General features: G+C 62.7%; 1 protein-coding gene across 1 annotated transcript in view; it reads right to left on the reverse strand.

Moving 5' to 3' along the window:
* Positions 1 to 13961, reverse strand: part of SHCBP1L (SHC binding and spindle associated 1 like) — a 32679-nt gene extending 18718 nt beyond the window's left edge. The window contains exons 1-5 of the mRNA XM_051841417.2: positions 13580 to 13961; positions 12360 to 12509; positions 10148 to 10362; positions 9334 to 9420; positions 9054 to 9272 (exon numbers count right to left, since the gene is read on the reverse strand). Coding sequence (XP_051697377.2) covers positions 9054 to 9272; positions 9334 to 9420; positions 10148 to 10362; positions 12360 to 12509; positions 13580 to 13939 — 1031 coding nt within the window. The 5' untranslated portion in view covers positions 13940 to 13961. The remainder of the gene's footprint in view (positions 1 to 9053; positions 9273 to 9333; positions 9421 to 10147; positions 10363 to 12359; positions 12510 to 13579) is intronic.
* Positions 13962 to 19034: the final 5073 nt, after the last annotated feature.

Consider the following 19034-nt stretch of genomic DNA (forward strand, 5'->3'; position numbering starts at 1 on the left):
ACCGTGACGGATGCAGCACTCCCAGCCCAGGATGCTGTCCTGGCGCGTCTGTGCAGGGTAAAGCCCACCTGCTTCCTGTCATCATGGGGCTCTGCTGTCCTCCTTTTAAATTCACAGCCGAAGTGAGCAAGAGGCGCAGAGAGCTCCCACGTGTTCCTCGCCCTCCGCCCACCCGGCGGCGCACCTGCCCCAGTGGAGGAGCCTGCCTGGTGCATCTCTATCCCGAGTCCGTGCGTTACAGCAGGGCCGGCTCTCGGTGCTGTCCGCTCCGGGAGTTTGGTCAAATGGGAGAGGAAAGGTGCGACCCACGCTGGCCTCGTGCAGGGCAGACTCACGGCCTTGTCTCCCCCTCCCCAGGAGCCCTCTGACCGCCTCCGTCGTTCTGCCCTGCGTGGAACGCCAGAGCTGGTAACACGCATGCAAGCGCCCTGCACGTCTCTCCCTGCCCATGAGTGGCGCCGCGCGTCTGATCGCCACGGAATACTCACGCTCTCAGCCCCTGCACGGCTGGGCGGCCTCGGAGTAAAGGCGCCAGAAACACACGCATGCAGGCCTCCCGTGCCAGTGGACCCGCGAGCGTGGCTGCCGGCCCCGTGCAGCAGCGCCCTCCGGTCGCTAGAAACTTCCGAGTGACTGTGGCGTCTGAATCCCCCATCTCCGTTCTCAGCACTGGGTGGAAACCTCCGGTTTCTCTGCTTCTTTCTTGGAATTCGAAAGCGGAATCACTTCCATCTACCCCTCGTGTCTGTTGTAACTCGGCCAGCTCTGAAATCCTTTCACACCCTTGTCTCTCAGCACACCTTCTGCTTACTGCTGCCTACTGTCTCGCCATGGCATTTCCTAGCCCGAGACACAGCCCCAGGGACAGAGGTAACGCTTCCCCTCCAGCCTGGTGCCCTTTCCCCCGTCTCCTTGCCAAGTGCTCTGGCCAGAACCGCTGGTGAGATCTGAACCGAAGAGGTGGAGCGGACATCAGGGTCTCACTCCGGGGTGGAGGAGGAACCGTCCATTTTGTGCCCAGAGTGCGAGGCCAGCTGTGGGTGTTCACAGACAGCCTTGAAGGAGAATCCCTTCTTTCCAAACTTCTTGAGAGTTTTTATCAGGAAGGGTGCTGAATTGCAAGTGAACTTTTCCTGTCTGGTGAGGCGGTCATGTGACTCCTGTCCATTGTTCCATAAGCGTCACATTGCAGTAACATCACACAGCGCCGCACGGGTGGATTTTCACGTTAAGTCAACCTTGCACGTCTGGGACACATTCCACAGGTCATCGTGTCCGACCCCTTTCCTCTGCGGCTGAGTTCCGTGTGTTGGGACCTTTCTGGAGACCGGGTCTGCGATGTCCCAGTTTCGACATCAGAGTAAGGCTGCTGGTGCAGAATAGCCGGGGAAGCAGCGCTCCCTCCGGGGGCAGAGTCCCTGTGAACGCTGTCCACGCGTGCCAGACGCTCCGTGACGACGTCAGTCCTGGCTTCCTCCGTGGCGGCTTGTCCCTCGCTCAGCCAATCGCTTCCTTGCCACAGTTCACGCTTCCGCTTCAGTCAGCTGGGGCAGGTTGGGTCTCGCTGAGCACTGGCCCACGTAATCCGGGCTGCTTACTCTGTTGGCTTGCTTTATTCAGACGGCTTAAACTTCTTCTTAGGGGCCGGCGCTGTGGTACCGCAGGTGAAAGCCTGGCCCACAGTGCCGCATCTCATATGGACGCCGGCTCAGGTCCGGCTGCTCCACTTCCGAGCCTGCTCTCTGCCATGGCCTGGGAAGGCAGAGGAACATGTCCCAGGACCCTGGGCCCCCGCACCCACGTGGGAGGCCAGGAAGACGCTCCTGACTTTGGATCATCTCAGCTCAGGCCATTGCAGCCATTTGGGGAGTGAACCAGCAGACGGAAGACCTCTCTCTTTGGCTCTACCTCTCTTTCTGTCTTTCAAATAAATAAAAATAATTTTTAAAAAGTTATTTTTATTTCTGTCCAGGTTTTTATGTGGACATTTTTTTTTAAAGTTAGTTGAGGGGCCGATACTGAGGCATGGCGTGTTAAGGCAGCGCCTACAGTGTCGGCATCCCATATGCGTGCCAGTTAAATCCCAACTGCTCCACTTCCGATCCAGCTCCCTGCTAATGCGCTTGGGAAAGCAGCAGATGGCCAAAGTGCTTAGACCCCTGCACCCACGTGGGAGACCTGGGAGAAGCTCCTGGCTCCTGGCTGTGGGTCAGCTCAGCTCCAGCCATCGCAGCCATTTGGGGGGTGAACCACCGAATGGAAGATCTCTCTCTCTCTCTCTCTCTGTAAGTCTGGCTTCCAAATAAGCTAAATAAATCTTTAAAAAAATTAGTTGAGTAAAATCGCAGCTAGGAGTGCAGCTGCTGGATCGCATGAACTATGATGAGCTCTGCAGGAAACTCAGTCTCGTAGGAGTTGGTACCGCCGTGCAGCCCAGCCGCCAGCGCCCGGTCTCCGCTGCTGTTCCCCCGCCATCGGCGCTCGGCGCTCGGCGCTCCTGGCGAGCGGGCGGCAGCCTCCTAAGACAAAGGCTGCCGAGCATCTGTCCAGACGCTTCTCGGCCTTCTGGGCGTCTGCCTGGCTGATACCTCCAAATCGTTCGCACACTTTCAGTTGGGTCATCTGTCTTGTTTTTTTTATATCAAACTTGTGTTTTGCAAGTGTTTTCTCCCAAATTGTAGCTTGTTTTTTCACTCTCTCAACAATGTCTCTCTGCAGAGCAATTTTTGATTGAACCAGGTCCACGCCAGCATTTTCACTCGCTCAGGGACCACAGCTGTCGTTAGGGCCGAAGAGCCCTGTCAGACGCGCGGTCTCTTGGCTTTCCTCTTCCATCTCGTTCTACAAGTCTCAAAGTCCTGAGCTTAGTTCGAATCGATGAGGCCTGTTACGGGTTGAGAAGGACTTGATGTTGAAACTCGAAGTCTTCTGCTCACCACGAGTGGATTCCTGTCAGCAGCCGTGGACTGCGGATGGAGACTGGGTCTCGGACGGCGCCTGGGGGGCGGCCCGGTGGGAGGGCTCTGGTCACCAGGCCACGCCCTTGCGAGGCAGCTGTCCTGACAGGGCTCACTGCGGCCGCCCGCACTGCTGGCTGGCTGGCCCCGCCTTTGGCCAGTGTCCTCCTCAGCAGAAGCCAGGCTGGGTGTGCTGGAACCCGGGCCGCAGCCCCAGAGCACTTGGTGGGAAGCCGGGCTCTGCAGTGGGTGGCTGGGCCTTTTCCTGGGAGACTTCTACCCTGGAAGATCTTTGGAGCAAATTTTATTTCTAAACTCCTGCTGGCCTGGTGCTTTCTGTTTTTGAAAGGCTATTGATTATTGACAATATATATATATATATATATATATATATATTTGGACAGATAGAGTTAGACAATGAGAGAGAAAGAGACAGAGAGAAAGGTCCTCCCTCTGTTGGTTCACCTCCCAAATGGCCGCCATGGTTGGAGCTACGCTGATCCAAAGCCAGGAGCCAGGTGCCTCCCCCTGGTCTCCCATGCAGGTGCAGGGGCCCAAGCACTCGGGCCATCCTCCACTGCCTTCCCGGGACACAGCAGAGAGCTGGACTGGAAGAGGAGCAACCAGGACCAGAACCCGGCACCCATATGGGATGCCGGCGCCACAGGTGGAGGATTAACCAAGTGAGCCACAGCGCCAGCTCCTGACTTAATATATTGAATATAGTCTTACTCAGATTTCTACTTGCTCCTCTCTGATTTGGCCCAATTTGTCTAAGTTATCAAATTTGCTCTTATTAACCCAGGCGATCGGCAGTGGCGGCTGAGCCCTGGGAGGAGAGCTGTGTGCTTCAGTGTGCCGCGTGCGCAGCCAGCGCTGTCCCGGGGCTGCTTAGCCTGGCCACGGTCACCACGGTCACGGAGCTTCCCAAGGAAGCGGCTTTGGCTCAGCAGTTTTTCTCCCATGTTTTCCTGTTCTCAGCTCATTCATCTCGGCTCTAATTTTTATCCCCTTTCTTCTGCCTGCTTTGGGTTTTAACTGTTCTTTCTCTAATTCCTCAAGTGGAAGCTTGGGTTATTGAGTTCATGTCTTCTTTTTTTTTTTAAGATTTATTTATTTCAAAGAGCTACACAGAGAGAGAAGGAGAGGTAGAGAGAGAGAGAGAGGTCTTCCATTCACTGATTCACTCCCCACTTGGCCGCAATGGCCAGAGCTGTGCCGATCCGAAGCCAGGAGCCAGGAGCTTCTTTCAGGTCTCCTACGTGGGTGCAGGGCCCAAGCACTTGGGCCATCTTCTATTGCTTTCCCAGGCCACAGCAGAGAGCTGGATCGGAAGTGGAGCAGCCGGGACTAGAACCAGCGCCCATATAGGATGCTGGTGCTTCAGGCCAGGGCGTTAACCCACTGTGCCACAGCACCGGTCGCTTCTCTCTGTTCTAATATGAGAATACTTCAGTAAGCTCATGAAATTAAATCTGTTATTTTGGTGCAAGAGTTTGAATTCCTGCATAGCTTTTAATCTGGGCTCTCAGGAACCTTTTGAAGTCCTATCGTCTACGCATTACAGCTGTTAATTACCTCCCAAAGGCTTTTTCTGCATCGCAAAATTTTGGTATTTTCACTTAAACTTTTATTTATATTGAGACTTCTTTGACTCGTGTGTTATGTAAGAATGTTAAAATCCACATATTTAGGAAATTTTGCTGTTATTTTTCTGTTGGTGATTTCCTTTCATTCCACTGTATTCTGAGAATATATATTCTATTCTTTTAAATTTGTTGAGTTGAGTTTCATGGCCCAAAAGATGAGCCTCTAGGTAAAAGTCCTGTAGAGTGTGAGAAGACTGTGTATCCTGTTTCCGCCCAGTGACTGACAGAGATGTCACCCTGACAAGGCAGCCCATGACTCACTCTACAGGTGTCACCTTGACGGACAAGGCCGCCCATGACTCACTCTACAGGTGTCACCCTGATGGACAAGGCCGCCCAGTGACTCACTCTACGGGTGTCACCCTGACGGACAAGGCCGCCGAGTGACTGACTCTACAGGTGTCACCCTGACGGACAAGGCCACCCAGTGACTGACTCTACAGGTGTCACCCTGACGGACAAGGCCGCCCATGACTCACTCTACAGGTGTCACCCTGATGGACAAGGCCACCCAAGGGACTGACTCTACAGGTGTCACTCTGACAGACAAGGCCACCCAGTGACTGACTCTACAGGTGTCACCCTGATGGACAAGGCCACCCAGTGACTCAGAGATGTCACCCTGATGGACAAGGCCGCCCAGTGACTGACTCTACAGGTGTCACCCTGACGGACAAGGCCGCCCATGACTCACTCTACAGGTGTCACCCTGATGGACAAGGCCACCCAAGTGACTGACTCTACAGGTGTCACCCTGACGGACAAGGCCGCCCAGTGACTGACTCTACAGGTGTCACCCTGACGGACAAGGCCGCCCAGTGACTGACTCTACAGGTGTCACCCTGACGGACAAGGCCACCCAGTGACTGACTCTACAGGTGTCACCCTGACGGACAAGGCCGCCCATGACTCACTCTACAGGTGTCACCCTGATGGACAAGGCCACCCAAGGGACTGACTCTACAGGTGTCACTCTGACAGACAAGGCCACCCAGTGACTGACTCTACAGGTGTCACCCTGATGGACAAGGCCACCCAGTGACTCAGAGATGTCACCCTGATGGACAAGGCCGCCCAGTGACTGACTCTACAGGTGTCACCCTGACGGACAAGGCCGCCCATGACTCACTCTACAGGTGTCACCCTGTAGACAAGGCCGCTCAGTGACTCAGAGATGTCACCCTGATGGACAAGGCCGCTCAGATCAACCACCACCTTCCTTAGTTCATGTCTGCCTGGTCTATCAGTTGCTGAAAAACAGATGCTGATGTTTCCAGGTATAATACTGGACTGCAGTTCCAAACCTTGCATATTCACTTATTTATTTAAAAGGCAGAGTGAGAGAGAGAGAGAGAGAGAGGTCTTCTATCTGCTGGTTCAGTCCCCAGATGGCCATAACGGCAAAGCTGCGCCAATCCGAAGCCAGGAGCTTCTTCCAGGTCTCCCACATGGGTGCAGGGGCCCAAGGACTTGGGCCATCTTCTGCCTTCCCAGGCCACAGCAGGGAGCTGGGTCAGAAGAGGAGCAGCCAGGACTAGAACCGGCGCCCACATGGGGTGTCGGCACTGCAGGCGGCATTGCCCGCCTCGCCACAGCGCCGGCCCCAGGAATTCTTTTCTCATAGCTCTGCAAGCGGGGAGGCCTGAGGTCAGGCAGGAGCGTGTGAGGGCCCCCGGGCCTGCTGCATCTGTGCGCCGCTGTCGTATCTGACGTCGGAAAACTCGGCCCTGGCGAGCTCCATCACGCGCCCTCTCCAGGATCTCGGTAGAAAGCGCACGACAGGGCTGCTGTCTGCCTCTCTCCCGTCCCTCGTTCCCTCCGGGAAGTCTCCGCAGCTGGGCTCGGCCCCTCCCGCTGTCCTTTACCTCCTGTGAGGCTGTCACTCTGGCTTCCTCCCTCACAAGTAGCCCTGGTTCCCACGGCCCACCTGCGCTGGCAGGCCCCTCCTGACCCGCGTCGCCACTGCATCTAGCTTCCTGGACGGTTGCTCTCACCGCCGTGAGGCGGCACGGTGAACGGGGTCGAGTTTCCTAACAGTCCAGCCAGCAGTCGGCCAGGCTGCCCAGGACCTCAGTGCTGCCTCGTGAGCGCTTTGCATTTCAGAGCTGAATCCTAAAATCTTTGATTCTTTCTCATAGTTTTGTACTTTTTAAAACAGCTTTATTTGAAAGGAGAGTTAGAGAGAGAGAGGTCTTCCATCTGCTGATTCACTCCCTAAATGGCCGCAACAGACGGGGCTGGGCCAGGCCAAAGCCAGGAGCCAGGAGCTTCTTCCGGGCCTCCCACGCGGGTGCAGGGCCCCCCACGCTTGGGCCATCTTCTGCTGCTTTCCCAGGCCACCGCAGGGAACTGGATCGGAAGAGGGGCAGCGGGATTTGAACCGGCACCCTCATGGGATGCGACGCCACAGGGGGCAGCTGGATCAGCTCCGCTGTAACACCAGCCCCCTTTGTCAGTCTTCGCTTCTCTTCGAATTCCCTGTGTTTGCTGACTGTATTTTCCTGATTTCCACAATCATGCTTTCCTTCCATTCCTTAAACAGATTGACGTAAATGCTCTGAAACCTTCAACAAATCCAACATCCGCCCCTCTCAGCTCCTGTCCTGAGCGCGGGTCTAAGTCTCCGGCTTCTTTTCTTTTCTTTTTTTAATTTATTTTATTATTTTTTTTATTTGACAGACAGAGTTAAACAGTGAGAGACAGAGACAGAGAAAGGTCTTCCTTCCGTTGGTTCCGTTGGTTCAGGTGCCTCCTCCTGGTCTCCCATGCAGGTGCAGGGCCCAAGCACTTGGGCCATCCTCCACTGCCTTCCCTGGCCACAGCAGAGAGCTGGACTGGAAGAGGAGCAACCGAGACTAGAACCCGGTGCCCATATGGGATGCCGGTGCTGCAGGCAGAGGATTAACCAAGAGAGCCATGGCCCCGCCCTAAGTCTCCGGCTTCTTCGCACGTTTATTAACATGGGGCTGAAGGGGGATTTTGAGGACTGCGACCGCCCTGGCAGCCCTGGCCATGTGATGTCTGAGGACTGCGGTTGCACTTTGCACCTGGCAGCCAAGCCCCTCGCGGCTCCCGGCTCTCTGCAGCCTAACTCCCTGCCCCCCACCTTCTCTGCCGCAGCCGGGAGAACCCCGGGGTCGCCACAGGTCCCCACATCCTCCCCCAAGGAGGAACTGCCCGGCGCTGCCCCGGCGCGGAGCGCCTTGCAGAGCTGCAGGCCCTGCTGTGTCCCGTCTGCCTTTAGACCGGTTTTCGGGCAGAGGTGTGCGCGGTCAGCCACTCCACCATTCCCGGGACCGGACGGCCCATGGCGAGTTTCGGGACGAGAGGCATCTGTGTTGCTTCACGCCACGAGGACGTGGGGATGACATGGCAGCTCGCGCTCCTCTGGGCTCACGGACGCCTTCCTGGGGGTGACTGAGCCTCCTGTGTGTCTCCCAGCGGCCCCAGTGCGTACCGTGGGCAGCAGATGGGCAGCTTCGTGGTCAGAGAGGGGCACACGGAAAGCTCTGGGCCCACAGCTCCTGGGCGGCTTGGGAGGCGCTCCCCGCTCGCCCCCGGCGGCGCCCGGAAGCCGTTTCCAGCGTCCTGGTTAAACCTGCATCTGTCGTTTCTCATCAGAAGGACGTCCGGTGCTGTGTTGGTAAGAGGCGCTGCGGGGCTGAGCCCAGCCACTTCCCCGGGGACACGGCGGGGTGGGGGAGCTCCTGCCCACTTGTGCCCCGGCCCAGAATCAAAGATCAGAAAAGGGCTGGGTTCAGGAGCGCATCTTTGGTCAAGAAAGACCGCCCCACACTGATTTCAGCGTGTTCAGTTAGCAGAGATACGAAGCTCGTGGGATGTCCAAGTGTACAGCCGACCTGGGCCCAGTGCGCACCCGCCGCACCCGGTGCACCTGCCCCGCACCCGCTGCAGCCACCGGGCACCCACCGCAGCCGCGCACCCCCCACAGCGCCCCGCACCAAGGGCAGACGCGCACCCCCCCGCACCCAACCACAGCCTCCGCGCACCCCCCGCAGCGCCCCACACCCACCATGCACCGAAGCCGCGCACCCAACCGCAGCCTTAGTGCACCCTCCGCAGCCGCGCACCCCCGCAGCCGCGCACCCCCGCAGCGCCCCGCCCCCCCCGCAGCACCGCGCACCCTCCGCAGCCGCGCACCCCTGCAGTGCCCCGCACCCCCCGCAGCGCCCCGCCCCCCCCGCAGCACCGCGCACCCCCGCAGCCGCGCACCCCCTGCAGTGCCCCGCACCCCCCCCGCAGCGCCCCGCACCCACCGAAGCCGTGCACCCAACTGCAGCCTTAGCGCACCCTCCGCAGCTGCGCACCCCCGCAGCCCCCGCAGCGCCCCGCACCCCCCCGCAGCACCGCGCACCCCCGCAGCGCCCCGCACCCCCCCTCCCCCGCAGCACCGCGCACCCCCGCAGCCGCGCACGCCCGCACCCACCGCAGCCGCAGGTCCTCCCACGTCTTCAGCAGCCCGCAGAGCATCACGATCTCGTAGTACTTCTTCCAGCACTCGACGGCCTCCGCGGCCGACGGGTCGTCCTTGATGCTGCCCTGGTACTCGATGAGCTCCGCGCGCTTGCTCTTGTACTTCTCCAGGGTCTTCCGGAACCGCTGCGCGATGGGCCCGGGGATCGTGCCGTCCTCCATGTCGCAACACCTGCAAGGCACCCGCACGTCGGCCCCTCCCCGGCGCGCGCCGCCCGCCCGCCCCCACTTACAGGTTGATCCGCTCCTCAATCAGGGCCGTGTAGTTCTCGCAGCCCTCCTCCTCGTCCCAGTCTCTCCAGAGAAAGTCGTAGAAGAACCTGCGAGGAAGCACATGGAGGACAGCCATCGACAGCTGCCCCGCGGCGCTGCAGACCCGGCCACGGGGAGAGCCTGCCACGCGGACCCGGCCACGGGGAGAGCCTGCCACGCGGACCCGGCCACGGGGAGTGCCTGCCACACAGATGCGGCCACAGAGTGCCTGCCACACGGACCCGGCCACAGAGTGCCTGCCACGTGGACCCGGCCACGGGGAGGGCCTGCCACGCGGACCCGGCCACGGGGAGAGCCTGCCACGCGGACCCGGCCACGGGGAGGGCCTGCCACGCGGACCCGGCCACGGGGAGAGCCTGCCACGCGGACCCGGCCACGGGGAGGGCCTGCCACGCGGACCCGGCCACGGGGAGTGCCTGCCACGCGGACCCGGCCACGGGGAGGGCCTGCCACGCGGACCCGGCCACGGGGAGGGCCTGCCACGCGGACCCGGCCACGGGGAGGGCCTGCCACGCGGACCCGGCCACGGGGAGGGCCTGCCACGCGGACCCACGAGGCCTCTAAACGTGAACAGTGAGATCCAGCTCAGCAGAGAGGCTCACGTGGGAGAAGAGTCCACGTCACTTAAATCCAAGTTCTGTGAAATGCAGTCAGAAATGGGAAGCTCTTAGTTAACCTTACATATGCTGCTTTGCCGATGTGTTCACCTAACCTGCGCATGAGGGAGCCGAGCCGGCAGAGCCGGGGCTCGGGCGCGAGGCGGGGCGCCCCTACCTCACGACCTCCAAGGCCAGGGCGATGTCGCCCACGGCGGCGTCCTGCCCCTCCACGGGGTACACCTCCAGCAGCGGCACGCTCTGCGCCAGCTCCGCCAGCACCTCGTCCACCGCCTCCCTCGGGATGTTGGCGATGTTGGAGGAGAAGGGCTCGGCCACCGAGACGGCCACCTTGAAGCAGGGCGAGGAGCTCTGGCGCGGCCGGCAGGTGACCTGCGACAGAGACACGGGTCAGCGAGGCCGGGCCCGCAGCTGGCTGCGACCTTTGATCATTTCTCCAATAGTCAGCGTGGCCAACAGTCAGGGACGATGCTGACGCGCCAGTCGCCTTCCAACTCTGCGAAGTCCCCTGAGGCTCTGGGAAGCGGGCGTCCCTTCCCAGCCACCCCGTTCTCCCCGGCCGTTCGGCCCGCTGCCTGCTCCTGCTTGGAGCGAAGCCCGCGTGCTCGCTGCGGCTGCTCTGCCGTCGCCAGCTCCTTCCCAGCTCTCTCCCTCTCTCTCTCTTTTTTAAAGATTTATTTATTTCTTTAAAAGGCAGAGTTACAGAGAGGCTGAGAGAGAGACAGAGGTCGAGAGAGGTCCTCCATCCACTGGTTCACTCCCCAAATGGCAGCCATGGCTGGAGCTGGGCGATCGGAAGCCAGGAGCCTGGTGGAAGACTCGGGAGTGAGCAGGGCGGGGGGGGGGAGGGCGTGGGAGGAAGGGCGGGGCCCCCACTCCAGGGCCCGGCCCGCAGGGGACCAGGAGCACGCTGCCTGCACGCAGGAGCCAGTGCCCCGGCGGGCGGACACTGCCGCTGCTGGAGAAGTGGGCAGCCAGGAGTGCCGGCGGCTGTGAAGTTCACAGCCAAGTTCTGCCTCCGTGCCTGTTCAGCTCTGGTAAACCCAGAACACACACCGCAGCGTGAGTGAGGAGCTGAGGTATTTCGCGCACCCTGGAGACGGGGAGGCAGAGTTCCAGGCGGGCAGTTCCCGGGGGGACGTCAAGGCCTCGTGATCCGTCCAGGTGAGCGACAGGAGGCAGCGCTGGCGCAGGGCAGCCCCGCTCCACGCTTCCTCCCACCCAGAACTGGGACGTAACCGCACAGGCCTCCCACCCCAAGTCAGACTCCCTGCGCCTCGTCAACGAACATAAACACCACTCAAACTCGAGAGTCAGATTTCTTTTTTAGGGATTTATTTATTTGAAAGGCAGCGTTAAAGATTTTCCATCCACTGGCTCACTCTTCAACTGGCTTCAGCACTGGTCTCCCACGCGGGTGCAGGGGCCCAAGGACCTGGGCCATCCTCCACCGCTCTCCCAGGCCACAGCAGAGAGCTGGATCGGAAGTGGAGCAGCTGGGACTAGAACCGGCCCCCACATGGGATGCCAGCTCTGCAGGTGGCAGCTTGACCGGCCACGCCACAGCGCCGGCCCCCAGGGTGAACTGTGTGAAAGTTCTTGATGCAGTTTGCCAGGCTGCTTTGTACAGGGACCACAGAAAAGTCCTGGACCTCGCTGCCACACGGCGTCTCCTCACTCGCCTTCCTCTCACCTTCCTTCCGCGCCGGCACAGCCTGGGCGTCTGTGTTCTCTGTTTTCAGAGAAGTCTGGCGCGGCCAGGGGTCGCCACGGAGCTTCAGGGCGGAAAAGCTGCTCGGGGCCCAGGGCTCGGCCGCTCGGCCGCTCGGCCGGGGTCGCCAGGCGGCCACAGAAACGCGCTCGCAAAGAGGCCCGAGCTCAGCCTGTGGGCAGCTCAGAGCCCCTGACGCACGCAGAGCCCACGGCCTCTCACCCCGGCCGGTGGAGGAAGAGCTACGGACACTCCAGGCTGAGCCCGCGGCTGGCAGTCAGCACCCACCCGTGCCTGAAAGCGCGCCCTCGTGTGTCCCACGGAACACGTGTTCCCCACTTTCTCCCCGGTGCCTGACGCAGCGGGTTTCAAAGTTTTCCCTGAGGCCAGAACTGCCGCGGTGACCCGCCGGGGCGGGTGCCTCCGTGTCAGCGCCTCGTACACACCACGGCGTCCCGCAGGCCACGAGCGCGAGCCACAGAGCCCACAAAGCAGGCGCCGAGGCGGGGCCTCGAAGGGGAAGAACCGCGCGGTTTTAGCCAGAGCCGCCTGTCACCCGGCGACCTGGGCCGTGTCCCCTGCCCGCGGCTGCCGGCTCCGACCACGCAGCCAGGGCCCGCGCCCACGCCCGCGCCGAGACCAAGTGCGACGGCCGTACCTCGACCAGGATGCCCACGAACGGGAGCGACGCCTCCTCAAACTGCACAAAGAACAGCTCCGGGTTGGTCTTCCAGACGCCCAGCCACTTCTCCTTCTGCGCCAGCTTTCCCGACAGGTACTTGCTCATAGCCTCGTCCACGTCTTCCGCCTTACGGAAGGAAACACGCGTGTGGACACGGGACACCATACGCCGACAAAGCACGCGTGTGCTGACAAAGTCCCCGCGTGCTCGTCACTGTACCCCGAGCAGAAGGAGCATAACCACCTATTAAAACGCTAATTATTTAAACACATGCCAATTAACTCTTTCCTAACCTTGTGTAATGACCGACCTAACACATTCTGCTGTATAAAACCTTAAGGTCACACTCTGGGGCGGGCTCTGGCACAGCGGGTAAGCTGCCTCCTGGGAGCCTGCGTCCCACGGGAGTGCCTGGGAGGGGTGGCGCCTGGGCCTGGGCCTGGGCCTGCCCTGCCCCTCCCCTGCCCTGCTCCTCCCCTTGCCCCTCCCCTTCCCCTGCCCTGCCCCATCCCCCTGCCCCTGCCCTGCTCCTCCTCTGCCCCTCCCCCTCTCCCTCCCCTGCCCCTGCCCCTGCCCCTGCTCCAGCCTACCGGTGACCGCACCCTGGCAGGCAGCAGACCCGGGCTTGAGTGCTTGCCCAGGCTCCCGGCTTCAGCCTGGCCCAGCCCCTGCTGTGGGGGGCATTTGGGAGTGAACCAGCAGGTGAAGTTCGCTCTCGCTCTTGCTCTGCCTCTCAAATAATCTTTATTTTAAAAATTACCTTAAATACTTATTCTAAAAAAATGTATTTGCAAGGCAGAGAGAGAGAGAGAAAGAGAGAGAGAGAGTCCACTGGGCCGCCCCCCAAATGCTCCCAACAGCGGGTCTGGGCCAGGAAGGAGCCAGGAGCTCCGGGGATCTCCCTGGGCCCCCCGGCCCGCGGCCTCCCCGGGTGTGCGTGAGCGGGGAGGGCAGCGGGGGAAGCCGGGCACTCTGCCCCCCCGGGGGGGCGCGTCTTGACGACTGTGCGCAACGCCCACCCCTCTGGAGCGCTCAGGAGGAAGGGTGGTCACGCACTCGCGTGTCCGGCACAAGCGGCCCGCTCCCCTGCTTGCTGCCACGGCCACGGAGCCCCCGCAGGAGCGCCCACACCGACGAGCGCGGGCCCCCGCCGCGGCGCCCCCGCAGGCGGCCCGGCCCCGGCCGCGCGTCCGCACCTGGCAGCCCAGCAGCACCGCGTCGCAGTACAGCGCCACCTTCTCCGCCCGCCACATGCCCCGCAGCGGCGACGCGCACACGGCGGGCAGCGGCCGCGCCTCCTCCTCGGGCCCCGCGGCCGCCGGCCGCACGGCCGCCGCCGCCTCCGGCTCGGCCTCGGCCGCCTTCCCCGGGCGCTCGGCCGCGGGGGCGCCCGGGGGCTGCAGCCGCCGCCGCGCCGCCTCCCTGCCGGCTCTGCCCCTGACCGGCCGCGGGGCGGCCACCACCGCGCGCACCGGGGCCGCGCCCGCCGCCGCCTCGCCCTGGCTCACGGCCCGCAGCGGGTCTTCGGGCCCCGCAGCCCTGAGCCCCGACGCCATCGCCTCCGCACCAGGCCCGCGGCGGCCGTTGGACCCGGCTGGGAACCGCGCGCGCGGGGCGCGAGGGCCTGGGCGCGGGGCGCGGGGCGCGCGGCAGGGGGCGGCGGGACGGGAGCAAGCCGGGGTCGGGGCGCCCCTGTGCCCCAGGGACCCCTACTTTGCGGTGTGCCAGGCCAGGCCCAGGGGCTTCTGGCTTCGGATCGGTCCAGCTCTGGCGGTTGCGGCCATTTGGGGAGTGAACCAGCAGATGGAAGACCTCTCTCTCTGCCTCTGCCTCTCTGTAACTCTGCCTTTCTGATAAAAAATAATAAATCTTTTTAAAAAATGCCTTGTGCAGGAAAGGGACCTCCCTCTCCAGAAGTGATTTTCTTTTTTTTAATTTATTTGAAGGAGAGAGAGAAAGAGAGAGAGAGAGAGATCTTCTATCTACTGGTTCACTCCCAAATCCACCAATGGCTGGAGTTGGGCCAAGCTAAAGCCAGGAGCCAGGAGCTCCATCTGGGTCTCCCACGTGGGTGCAGGGGCCCAAGGACTCGGCCCCTCTACCGCTGCCTTCCCAGGTGCATTAGCAGGGAGCTGGAAGAGACGTGGAGCAGACGCGGAGCGGGGACTGGAACCAGCTCTCACATGGGATGCCGGGTCTCAGGTGGCAGCTTAACCCAGGAGTCCGTCCAGGGCTCCCACAGGGTGCCAGGGGCCCAGCTACCTGAGCCGTCCCCACAGCCCCCAGAGGCTGCGTCAGGAGCTGAGCTGCCACGAGACCCGGCGCTGGGAGCCAGCGCTGAACACCTGTTCCCCAGCGTGCTCTGTCCCGCGACGACACGGTGTGTGTAAGTTGTGCATTTGCTTTGTCTTCACCTATCACAAGCATTTGTAGTTGCAAATCATTCACGAAACGTGCAACTTCCCACGTGGACGCAGCGTGTCGCCCTGCGTTCCCGGGTGCTCGGGTGCAGGCGTCGGTGAAGCAGCGTGCCATTTTGGAATTGTGCGCGTGTGCTCTCGCCTTTACTGCAGATTCCCCTAGGGGACAGCGGGATTATTCAGTCTAAGTGTGCTACAATTTTAGGGCTATCACTCTGCCAGAGTGCTTTCCCGAGAGGCCGGTGTGAGCTGCTTCTGTGAGGTCCTGACAGTGGTCCCCCCAAACCCCTGTGTCAACGGCTTGGTCCCCAAAGCCTTACAGTAAGGGCAGTGGACCGGAAGTGGGAGCTTGTCCACTGCAGGGCCTGGAGGTGGGGCCTCAGGGAGGACATTGGGTGGGACTAGGTGGTTTCGGGGGTGGGGCTGATCGGGTTCTGCGGCTCCACAGGAGACCGCAGAGACCCAGTGGTAAGCGTGGCCTCTGCCTCTCTGCCCCCCTCCCCGTCCTGTGTCCCTGCTCCCTACCCCCATCTCTGCCCCTGGCTCCCATGGACCCTTCCTCCATATGGGCTCTGCCCTGCCATCCTCGGCGCTCACCAGAGGCTGACCGGAGGGGCCGCTACCTGCGTCGTACCGCGAGAGCCGAGATGAACCTGCTTCCTGTTCACGGAGAGCCTGCGTCCTGGTGGTGAAAGCCGAAGGCTAGGAGCAGTAGGCTGCCGGCACCTCAGCCAGGGCTCAGCGGGGCCTGGGCTGCGCTCAGCAGCCAGACAGCGTGACCAGTGGCCCTCCTGGGGGCGCCGCGTGCGGTCTGCATGATGGCGTGTCTGCAGAGACTCGGCTTGGGGAGGTGTGCACACGCTGGAGCTCCAAGGCCGTGGCCTGTGCTGCGTGGGGGTCTGAGCCGTGCTGATAAACCCCTCCCTCGTCCACTCTCAGCCCAGCCCCTGCTGCAGGGCCCTCAGCGTCTGCTGCCACGTGAGCCCCAGCTCCCGCCGGCCGCAGTGCCTGGCTCCTTCTGAACCGGCAGGCAGCTGCTGGCCCGGTTACGCCGAGTCCCGGTGCTTTCTGGGTGCGGATCCTCAGGATGTCACTCCACGCACGGGGCTCAGCCTCTCCGGCGGGGAAGCTTGGGGCTCAGGAGGATCACGGGCATCAGGACGCCCCACCCCCACCTCAGGACCGCACCTGTCTCGGTCACATCCTGCACTGCTGCTTAGGCTGAGTCAGCTCCCCACCCGGAACTCCGTGACCCTGGCAAGGAGCCGCCAGTGGGCTCTGGGAGTCCTGTAACCTGCAGCCCAGGAGAGCGCTGGTGTTCACACGTTGGCCCAGGATGGTGAGTGGTCAGCTCGCCTTCCTTCGACTTCTGGGCGTTTTAACAGTTGCACCCACAGAGCATTTGTGTCTGCCCACCGGGGGGTGCACTGGGGACACGGCCTGCAGGACAGCGAGGGGCAGAAGGGACAACACGCTGAAGGTGCCGGCTGTTCCCGGCAGCAGCTCTGAGCTGGGCTGCCCTCGAGGCGAGGCGGGCTTCTGCGTGGCTACACCGCCGGTCCCTGGGGGAGGACGCCTGGCAGCCGTCCTGCGGCTCCCTCTGCCTGGGACGAATCTGGACTCCACTGCAAATCCTTGCAGCCAACGGCCCCAGCAGCCGGGAGGGTGGATGTTGGTCGGGACCGGGTGGCACTCCCAGTGTCCACGGCAGGGCCAAACCGGGGGTGGGACAAGCTGTATGTGGGGTGCCAGGGAGTCCCAGCGCCTGAGTCCGCTGGCTGAAGTCTGCCACGTAGCCCTGGGTAGTGACAGAAATTGGGCACCGTGTCCGTCCCCTCCCAGAGCGACGTGGGATCCAATGCAAGGTGTGGGCATTGGCCTTGTGCCTTTGAGCTCTTTCCCCCTGAGCTTTCTCTCGGGCCACTCCTCTGTGCAGTGGACTCTGGCCAGCCTGCCGGGTGCAGTGGCTTGGCGGTCACGGAACCACGAAACCACTCGCTCGCCCTCCTGCCGGCCTCGGCGTCCCTGCCTGCAGCATGGCACTCAGCGGTGCCGTGGGGATGGGATAATCACGCCGTCTCAGTCGGTGGCCGTCACAGCCCCCCAGCAGCTGCTGCCTTCTCAGCAACTCCCACGCTCCGTCAATGGCCTGGCCAGCGTGGCCTTGGCTGCTCAGCAAAGCCAGCCCTGCGCTCCGCCCCTCTGTCCTCGCAGCCCTTTCTTGGGACGAGCGGCAGGAGGCGCGAGCTCGGGGTGCACAGGGGCCCGGTGGGAGGGGCAGCTGCGGTGGGGCTGCGTGGGCCCTGGGCCCCCACCTGTTCGAGAGCCGCAGGACGGCCTCTGCTCCATGCCCGCACCGCACTGTCCATGTCCTGTCTGGTCTCTCCCACGGACCTTGCGCTGATGCCCGGCTGGGGCAGAGCTGACTCTGCGAGTCCAGTGGTCACTGTGCCCCGCCTCCTGCCCACCTCATCAGCAGTGAGGTCCTTCCTGGCAAAGCTCTCTTAGGGCAAGTCCAGCGCACTGCCCTGCGCCGGCCAGGCTTCCCCTCCCGTGTCCTCGGAGGGCTGTCTGCCCAGTGCTGCATCAGCCTGGAGACCCTGCCCGCGTGCGGACCCTGCCCGCGTGGAGACGCTGCCCACATGGGGACCCTGCCCGCGTGGAAACCCTGCCTGCATGGGGACCCTGCCCGCATGGGGACCCTGCCCACGTGGGGACCCTGCCCACGTGGAGACGCTGCCCACGTGGGGACCCTGCCCGCCTGGAGACCCTGCCTGCATGGGGACCCTGCCCGCGTGGGGACCCTGCCCACGTGGGGACCCTGCCCACATGGGGACCCTGCCTGCATGGAGACCCTGCCTGTGTGGAGACCCTGCCCGCGTGGAGACGCTGCCCTTGTGGGGACCCTACCCGTGTGGGGACCCTGCCCGTGTGGGGACCCTGCCCACGTGGAGACCCTGCCCGTGTGGGAACCCTGCCCGTGTGGGAACCCTGCCCATGTGGGGACCCTGCCTGCGAGGAGACCCTGCCCGTGTGGAGACCCTGCCCGCGTGGAGACCCTGCCCGTGTGGAGACCCTGCCCGCGTGGAGACCCTGCCTCATGGGGACCCTGCCCGTGTGGAGACCCTGCCCGTGTGGGAACCCTGCCCGCGTGGAGACCCTGCCTCATGGGGACCCTGCCCGTGTGGGGACCCTGCCCGCGTGGAGACCTTGCCTCATGGGGACCCTGCCCGTGTGGGGATCCTGCCCATGTGGGGACCCTGCCCGCGTGGAGACCCCGCCCGTCTGGGGACCCTGCCCGTGTGGGGACCCTGCCCGTGTAGGGACCCAGCCCGCGTGTGGACGCGGAGTTCTGGTCCTTATCCCCAGTACCTGACACCTATTAAAGATGTGAAGAAATGTACACACACAGGGGTAAAGATTTTCTCCAAATGTTTGGGCGCAAACGTGAGGCTGTGCCTCCCCGTGGTTCTGCCTGCCTGCCCGCTCCGGCTGTCGCCGGCTGTCCGTGTGAGGGTGTGTGCTGCCATCTGTCGCCGGCTGTCCATGTGAGGGTGTGTGCTGCCGGCTGTCGCCGGCTGTCCGTGTGAGGGTGTGTGCTGCCCACTCCGGCTGTCGCCGGCTGTCCGTGTGAGGGTGTGTGCTGCCGTCTGTCGCCGGCTGTCCATGTGAGGGTGTGTGCTGCCCGCTCCGGCTGTCGTCGGCTGTCCGTGTGAGGGTTTGTGCTGCCCGCTCCGGCTGTCCGTGTGAGGGTGCGTGCTGCCCGCTCCGGCTGTCGCCGGCTGTCCGTGTGAGGGTGTGTACTGTTGCCGCCTGAGCTGATTTCTTTGGGGGAGTTCACAGGCTGTCTCCAGTGTACAAATGACCCCAGCTAGGAAAGCTTATTTACAAATCAGAACTCACTCATCTCTACCAACGCCATTTCTGCTCACAGCTTGCCTGCTCCCTGGCTCACCGCGCTGGCATGCCGCGGGGACTGCGGCTCTCCCAGAACCCGGTTCCCAGGAGGAAAGCGCAGGGCACCCACAGCAGCTGGCCCTCGGCCCACAGGACAGGCGTGGCCCAGACTCGGACTCCCGGATCCTCGGCCTCGTCCCGAGCAGGGAGCCGGGCCGTGAGCAGTGGTGAGGGCTACGCTGGCCCTCCCGGGCTGAACAGGAACTGAAGGGGCCCATCGCGGCCTGCAGGCCCAGTGCTGGTGTGCCTGCGGGACACAGGCGGTGAGCCCGGC

The sequence above is a fragment of the Oryctolagus cuniculus genome, chromosome 13 (assembly GCF_964237555.1).
Source record: "Oryctolagus cuniculus chromosome 13, mOryCun1.1, whole genome shotgun sequence".
NCBI classification, from domain to species: domain Eukaryota; kingdom Metazoa; phylum Chordata; class Mammalia; order Lagomorpha; family Leporidae; genus Oryctolagus; species Oryctolagus cuniculus.